The sequence below is a fragment of the Cyprinodon variegatus genome, unplaced genomic scaffold (assembly GCF_000732505.1).
Source record: "Cyprinodon variegatus isolate N-32 unplaced genomic scaffold, C_variegatus-1.0 Scaffold2, whole genome shotgun sequence".
Classification (NCBI taxonomy): domain Eukaryota; kingdom Metazoa; phylum Chordata; class Actinopteri; order Cyprinodontiformes; family Cyprinodontidae; genus Cyprinodon; species Cyprinodon variegatus.
Window position 1 is genome coordinate 431582 of NW_015150455.1, and position 7717 is coordinate 439298.

Here is a 7717-nt window from a genome sequence, read left to right on the forward strand (position 1 = left end):
TATATATATATATATATATATAAAAACACCTTTATCATGAGTTGCAGCCCACTCTGAGTGTATTTAGTAAATTATTGGGTATTTGCTTTAATTAACTCTAAACTTGTCAGTCACCTGGTCTTTATAGAGGGCTCCCCCGAAAGCCCAAATGCAAGCAAAGATAAAATATGTCTCATAGATGTCACGAGGGGACTCCGCAGGAACATTTTCCGGAGTTAAAAGGCAGTCGAGCAAAGTGCAGAGTGTCTGAATAAAAAATAAATTAATATAATATGTCATTTTCATCACTTAAGATTTGCAAATATGAATAAATAGAAAAAGGTTTGGTTCTTTTTCACCTGCACCAAGGAGCTCTCTGGTATAGGAGTTATGGTTTTAAATGTGTTTTTCATCTGGTCAAGACAACGGGGAACATATTTCTCAAAAAGTATCATCAGGTGAGCCCTTTCTGTCTGCCGTTCGCGCTTGTCAATCCAACTTGAAACGTACCTGAGAAACAACCAGTATGCACAATGCAGGCTTAAATAAATATTGAAATACATCAGATCATACTGCAGGGAAATAATAGGAAAATTGAGATAGGAGAATAGATCTGTGTAACTCACGGGTTCCAGCCCAAGTCCTGCTGGTTAACATAAAGGATCCCCGCTCTAGAGATGGTGGCAGGCGTTGCCATCCGAAGGTGACTAATTTCAAACATCAACCTCATGGATGGGGTAAGCGCCACACGCTCATTACTGGCTAGGGTCAGGACCTAAACATTTTTATAACCGTTACATTCCCAAACATCACAATGGAGGCTCCACCTAAGCAAGTGTTTAAAAATAGATGTATAGCTTTTCAAATTAGAAATACTTGCCTAAATATTATTTCAACTGTTAAAGAATCATTCAGAAGATATGTGTGTACTAAAAGTCAAGGAAGTAAATACTGAAGGAGGGAGGAAGAAACATCTTCTTTCTGTACACATCACCTTGGTTGCAATGTGTTCTACAATAGTGTATGAGTGAACAGGAGGGAGGAACCTTGTTATCATCCATCACTGTGTTGAGTGATTCAATCCACATTGGATCAATGTCTCCATCCAACACAATCCACTTAGGCCCAGGATGGGAGATCTTCGCCTGCTGCCGCATCACTGATGAAAGCAAACCTTGTACAGATATTGAAAGAGCAAAAGAGCAACAGAGGGTGGAAAGGCTGTTTCTATGTACACACACACAAACAAATAACTGTTTCTTCTATCCTTATTTACTTCTCCACATGAAAGACTAATGTCTACATTAAAAAAATTCTGCAAGGTCTGAAGCACCATTCCATTCTTTTCTGTTTGTAGTGAATGAGATTGTTATAAAAATCCTCGCACTCGTACCCCTCAGTGACACTGATGTACCCGTCACAGACCAAGAGCGTTAACCAAGCAAAGCGACTCTCTAGGGTTGGACTCAGATCACATTAGTAGTGCATCATTGCGCTATAGTAGTGAATTAGGCTTTGGCTTTTGAATAGAACAGCAAACCAGTAATGAGTTCATTTTTCCAGTATTTCCAGTGTTTTGCATTCCTGTAATAATCTAATTACCGTACATTACCTTTTATTCTTTGGATCTGTCATGGGGGGTGAGTTAATCTATTTTGTTTCACAGCTTCTAATTGTTTTTATTTAATGATCATATTTAATAGAGCTGATAATTTACTTTAAGGACAGATTTGTTTACAACATAAATTCCAGAATATGCAATTCAAAGTATGCACATGTAGTTTTTCTTGACCAGATTCCCTCTGCTTTTCATCAACTGACTTCTTGCCTGCACAGTCTGCTCTGCTTTAGAATGACGTGGAGTTTGGGTGGCAAGCAACAGAAATAGCACAGCTGCCTATTGTAGGGATGGATGGATGGATGGATGGATGGATGGATGGATGGATGGATGGATGGATGGATGGATGGATGGATGGATGGATGGATGGATGGATGGATGGANATGGATGGATGGATGGATGGATGGATGGATGGATGGATGGATGGATGGATGGATGGATGGATGGATGGATGGATGGGTTCTGGTTGACAAAGTACTAAATATTGTCAACTGTTTGAAAAATTAGGAGTTTTCAAAAAGAAAACAGGTGGCCTTTATCAGACAACTGAAAAGCTGCGGTCCCCTGTTACTTCTGCACAATAATGCATCTGATACAAAATCGGTGTGAGAATCAACACAGGAAATGGTATTCAACCTTCTCCCATGGCAGAACTTAGCGTTAAATCCTTAAGAACCAGTGAGGTGAGCTAAGCTAAGGAAAGGAGAACATAAAAAAGGAAACAATGAAGCTGAATTGCTGTATATTTAGCGGAGGTGCTAGCAAAAATTTGGAGGGCACTGCGAAATCTACTGGCTGTGAGGAAATATTCAAAGGTGTGGCAATTAATCTGAGCATGGTTAAGAATTTATTGAAGAGAGATCAAGTATAATTTCTGCCATTATTCCTTGGACAACCGTTTTCTTTACCATCTTTCCACTCCCGCGTTGCAGGATGAATGAACCCAAACAGTTCATCTCTGTCAATAGCCTTTGGATTGAGGTCATTCCAGACTGGCTTTCGTCCTAGCTCCATATACGTTTTATAAAGAACTCGTAGGATCTGTAGAAAAATGTCAACCAAATATTTGATATCGAAATTACAGAGAGATTTGATTTTCACCACAAATAAGCCAGAAGGTCCTACTTGGCTTTTTCCAGTTCCTGCACTTCCAGTGACAAATACAGAGTGACGCACTGCCAGGAGTTCCTCCAGCTGTACTACCTACCACAAACAAAAATTAAAAAATGTTCAGAATCTTTACATTTTTGGTTTTTGATAATCTATTGATATAGTGACCAACCTTTAGGACAAATGTTTCCTCAGGTTGTAATCCAAGCTTCACAGTAGATTCTCTGGTGGCCTTTTCAAGTTCAAAGTTTCTCTGTCTCTCAACCTCCAGGCCAGGAAACAGGTCCCCAAGCAGTCCCAGGAAGGCAGTCACATCCTCAGTCACAATTTTTGGCATGTTGAAGTCCCGCAATGCACGCATCAAAATCTTGGAAATAAAATAGCATTCTAAATGAATTCACGCTTGCCTCTCAGTTTAAAGTGGTGTGATAGGCACACATATGTCACCTGATCCTCTGGTCTTGTTTTATCTTTTCTTCTGAGACCACCAGCCAGAACCAAAACAGATTTAACAGCACGCAAACCCCAATCATAGTGGTCCTGATTAGCAAAACATACATTTAAACTTTATTAGGATTGATTTCTAAAGCTTTTTTTCTTTTGGTGTTCTTTTTGGTTAAGTTATAGCTTTGAGGAGTACTTTCTATACTTTGTTGTAATCTGATATTTACCTGCTTAGATAGTAACTCTTTGCAGAGATTGTATAGGGTAGTAAACTTCTTGGCTAAAAGCTTAGCACTACGGAAGCCCTCTGCTACCAACATTATTTCACAAATAAGCTGAGTGTCAGGCACCACCATTGCACAGGGTCTGTAAAGGACACAAAAAGTTCTTATATTAAACTGTTAAGATGACAATAAATCATTTAAAGAAGAGAATTTGGTTTATTGTCACCTAAAAAGAGCCTTGAGGTTCTCAGGTAGTTCTGCCCTGCCTGCATATCCCGGGTTCATAGTGATGAAAATCCCAACTGATTTCTTTAAGGCAATATTCTGATTGAGGAACAGGAAACTAAACAGAAACATAAACGGATGTTAAAATAGACACAGTCCTAAGAGATGACTTAGTATAATGGATTTAGCCTCAGCTACTTACGTTTCCTTTTTAGAGCGAATAGCGTCCTGAATAGTTTTGACCTGCACTGCTACAACCGACAGAACGTCCACAGCTATACGGTTGAATTCATCAAAGCAGCCCCATGCACCAGTCTGAGCCAGACCCTTATAGATGTTTCCAATTGACTTATAGAAAACAAGTGAGAAATATTGAAACAAATTTGTAATCCCTCTGATACTTGGGAAAAGTACATTTTCAGCAAGTTTGACACATCTATAGGCTGTAATTCTTGACCTTTTTTCTTTGAAACTTAGAATGACTTTATTTAGGAAATTTGACTAAAAGGGGATGGAACCAAAAACATATTTTTAAAGATTGTTTTAGCATAAAACAACTGAAACATTCTACTTCCCAATTAAATTTGCTTTTTTCTTGTGTACTTCTAAAGAAAACAAATAGACAAAAATTAGGTTTGAGGCTATAAACTATTGAAAAAAATAATTAAAAAAAAACATTCAGGAAGAGAAATTACCCATGAAATGCATTGTTGATTTACATTTTTTATGCAGTAGACCCACCTGGTAGTCCATCTGTTCAGAACAGTTAAAGATGTACACCATGACACCCATGGCTCTGCCAAGATCCTTTGTAGTTTCAGTTTTCCCAGTTCCAGCAGGACCTGTTGGAGCTCCACTCATGGTCAGATGGAGTGACTGGGTCAGTGTGATGTAACACCTACAATTAACAGAATAAAGATATTCAAAATGGCTTTCTGGAATCATATATGCTGTAAGTGTATGACCTGGCTGAAAGCTAAGAAAACTGTTACCGGTCTGTCAGCGGAGTGATGACCAGACGTGAAGTATTACCAACATACTCATATGAGTAAAGGAACTGAGCATCACAGATGTTAATAGTGCATTCCTGCAGTTTCTCGTTCCATCTGTGCCGAAGCTGGGACAGCCAATGGAAGGCCTGAGAGTTGGTGACCTTTGTGCAGACATAAATACACTGCTGCTTTAAACATGAATAGTAAGTGAACAATAGAAAAATGAATTCTAACTTAAATGGATTAAACCATTATTTTGTTATTTATTTGAGTAAACCTTTTGGGCAACAAGGCTGCTAACAATGTCTCTAGCATGGACATCAATGGTGCAGACAGTCATGATCTTCTGCCTGTCACCAGGACTCAGCTCACCAAGGAGCATTTCAATGAGTGTGTTGAGTTGGATAACCTTTAAGGGAAAGACAGTGAAGCAACAGTAGAAAAAGAAAAACATAATCAAAGTTTAAATTAAAATATAGAAGTGGCACGGCAACTATATATAACAATATTTCGGTCTAGCTCTTTGTGTCATGGGCAGATATTAAATCTAATCAAAACTATGTCTCAAGAAAATCATTAAAACACATAATAAATGGATTTGGACCTTGTATGTTGTAAGTTATTGAATTTCTTAAGGGAATTCACAGATTTTTTTAAAGCAACATACTTGTAGAAACTAGTGATGCCTTTTCCAGTGGATAAAAAAAAACATGGCTTTGTAAAAGAGAGCAGGTAGTCACTTAAAATATTTATATTTTATTTATTTTATTTTATTTTTTTAATATTTTCGTTGTAATCTAGATACACAAACAAGTAAATAATTTATACAATTTCCTTCTTATATATTATCAATTCAGTGTCATTTATTTACTTATCTATTAAGGGTAAAATAAATTGTTCATATTTAAGGCATAGAGGAGGATTTCAACATATTTTTGGAAAGGCCCGCCCTGTCCACTTTTTAAAAAAAATGCACAACTTTGTACCCGCTCCCGAGAGGGAACACCTTTTAAACACATGCGAGAGCATGCAAAAGCCCATTACTCTTTGTGCACGCTCTATTTAAATGCTGCTGTTTTCATAGCTCATACAAGCTTACTGTATCGGAATGTCCGCCCTAACCCCTAAATCATTATATAGAGCGGGGACTATATAATGGACTTTATAGTAAACTCAGTTAAAGTCGTAGGGAAATCATATTTAAATGTCAAATCATTCTGGCTTGCTTAAACATGTATAGAACTGTACTCTTTATCAGAAAATATTGTCCCAAAATTTAAAAAATTTCTATTTAAAAAAAAAAATCTTGTCTTAAAATCTGTGGGATATTTTTAGCTATCTTATGCAGACTAGTTAATTATACGTCAGCCCCTCTCTCCCCCTCTTGCATATTTCCACTGAACATAGCGTTCCTGGACAGTGTCGTTTCTAAGTCAACAATTTAGTGTTACTTGGTCCCAATGGAATTTCCCATTGGGAACCTACTAGCACTAAGTTGCTAACTGGTTAACAAGATGCTTCTGAGACACCGGCCACAATCAAACGTGCTTGCGAACCTTCTGCCACAACAATCCCGCCCTCTTGATAAACAAGCAATCACATTCACTTTATTCACTCGTGTAAAGTCATGCACCACTTGGGAGAATTCGAAAATGCAACGGTTGGAACAGCCATTTCCCTACGACTTTAACTTACTGTTCGGACAGATGAATACTACTTTTTACTACCTGTTGGTAACGTAACTCCTTCTCCATCACTGTCCCATCTTTGTTATCAGTCGCCGCTGTCGGCTTTGCGAGGAGAGCTCTCTGCGCAAAGCATTCTGGGATATATCTGCCTCTTCTGAGGTCTTTCTTTTCTTCTCATACACTTTGTAGACATTTTTTCTCTTGAGACCCTCGGCCATTTTCAAAGAACCGTGGTAAGAAAGGTGAGCTGCAATGTCTGTCTGAAAAATTAGCTCACCACACATAGACGTCTGAAATTGCGCATGCGCAGAAAAAGATGCCTAACAGGGGGAGCACATAGGACGGCCTTACGTATCACCAGAATGAAAATATCACCAGAATGACTGACAATTAGGACAACCACTTATTTAGATGATCCACCTGGAAATAAAAGATCGTGCTCTATAACTTTAAGTTCTTTACTTATGTTACCTGTTTCTTGTTGTAGTCTTTTAACGCTGACTCATATCCTTCCTCCAGTCTTCTAAAAACAAGCTCCATATCATTGTTCCACCAGATCTGTGACCCAGTGAGAGCAACTTGGGCTGGGTAATCCAGAATCCACAGCTCTCTGGGTCTCTCCTCATACACAGCCACAGCTTCAGACAGGTGAGCCCTGATACATTTCCTCATCGACTCCTCAAGACGAGTGAGCCATTCTTCCACCTTATTTTTGCATTTTTTTTTTCAGACGTTTAAGGAGTTACATTAGAAACATATTATAAATAATTGACATACCATTGTATTGAATTTTATCTTACCGGTCCATCACAGAAACAATCATTTTGGAGCTTTACATACTCTCTCTCTTTGCTATACATGCCCAAAGCATGTTTAGGGTTTGGCAGCACTTCACTGTTGTTAAACTCCAGGTCTGACATGCTGTCAAACAGTTTTGGGAGATAAATGGTAACCTGGAATAAAAAATAAGTAATTCCAAGTTTTGATATACTTAGCATGTCAATAATGAAGACAGTAAGTAACCCCTTTAAGTGATACAAATTGGATATGAAAGTTTGAACCTTATTACCTTCTTTGGGCGATTCCATTTGGAGAGGATGTCCAACAGGTCTGCAGATGAAACAAAGTAGAAACGTGGAAAGACAAATCTTTTCATTTCCAGATACTCAGCCAAAGCTTTTTCACATAAAGCCAGCCTGTCAGAAAGCATAAGGGACACTGAGCAGAAAGCTTAAAGGAGAAGTTCGGTTTTTTACACTTTAAGCCCATTTTCTGTAGTGTCCAGGATGAAATCGAATGATCGACACCATAATTTTGACAATTGGTCCTGTCTCTGCTTTTTGGCTCATTTAGAATCACCCCCTGGCTGCTTTTGAATGGCTTGCATAGAGCATGTCCGATAATGTCCTTAAAACAACCTTAAACGTTCTTTTTTT

At 38.3% G+C, this 7717-nt stretch overlaps 1 protein-coding gene across 1 annotated transcript in view; it reads right to left on the minus strand.

Moving 5' to 3' along the window:
- The window catches only part of dnah11 (dynein, axonemal, heavy chain 11), a 56993-nt gene that overhangs the window by 32340 nt on the left and 16936 nt on the right, over positions 1 to 7717 (minus strand). Inside the window, exons 28-44 of the mRNA XM_015400360.1 lie at positions 7351 to 7477; positions 7082 to 7234; positions 6753 to 6986; positions 4871 to 5002; positions 4594 to 4754; positions 4343 to 4499; positions 3804 to 3949; positions 3603 to 3719; positions 3380 to 3518; positions 3156 to 3248; positions 2881 to 3075; positions 2724 to 2801; positions 2507 to 2639; positions 1026 to 1153; positions 606 to 754; positions 339 to 489; positions 115 to 246 (exon numbers count right to left, since the gene is read on the minus strand). Of these exons, the coding sequence (XP_015255846.1) occupies positions 115 to 246; positions 339 to 489; positions 606 to 754; positions 1026 to 1153; positions 2507 to 2639; positions 2724 to 2801; positions 2881 to 3075; positions 3156 to 3248; positions 3380 to 3518; positions 3603 to 3719; positions 3804 to 3949; positions 4343 to 4499; positions 4594 to 4754; positions 4871 to 5002; positions 6753 to 6986; positions 7082 to 7234; positions 7351 to 7477 (2425 nt within the window). The remainder of the gene's footprint in view (positions 1 to 114; positions 247 to 338; positions 490 to 605; positions 755 to 1025; positions 1154 to 2506; positions 2640 to 2723; positions 2802 to 2880; positions 3076 to 3155; positions 3249 to 3379; positions 3519 to 3602; positions 3720 to 3803; positions 3950 to 4342; positions 4500 to 4593; positions 4755 to 4870; positions 5003 to 6752; positions 6987 to 7081; positions 7235 to 7350; positions 7478 to 7717) is intronic.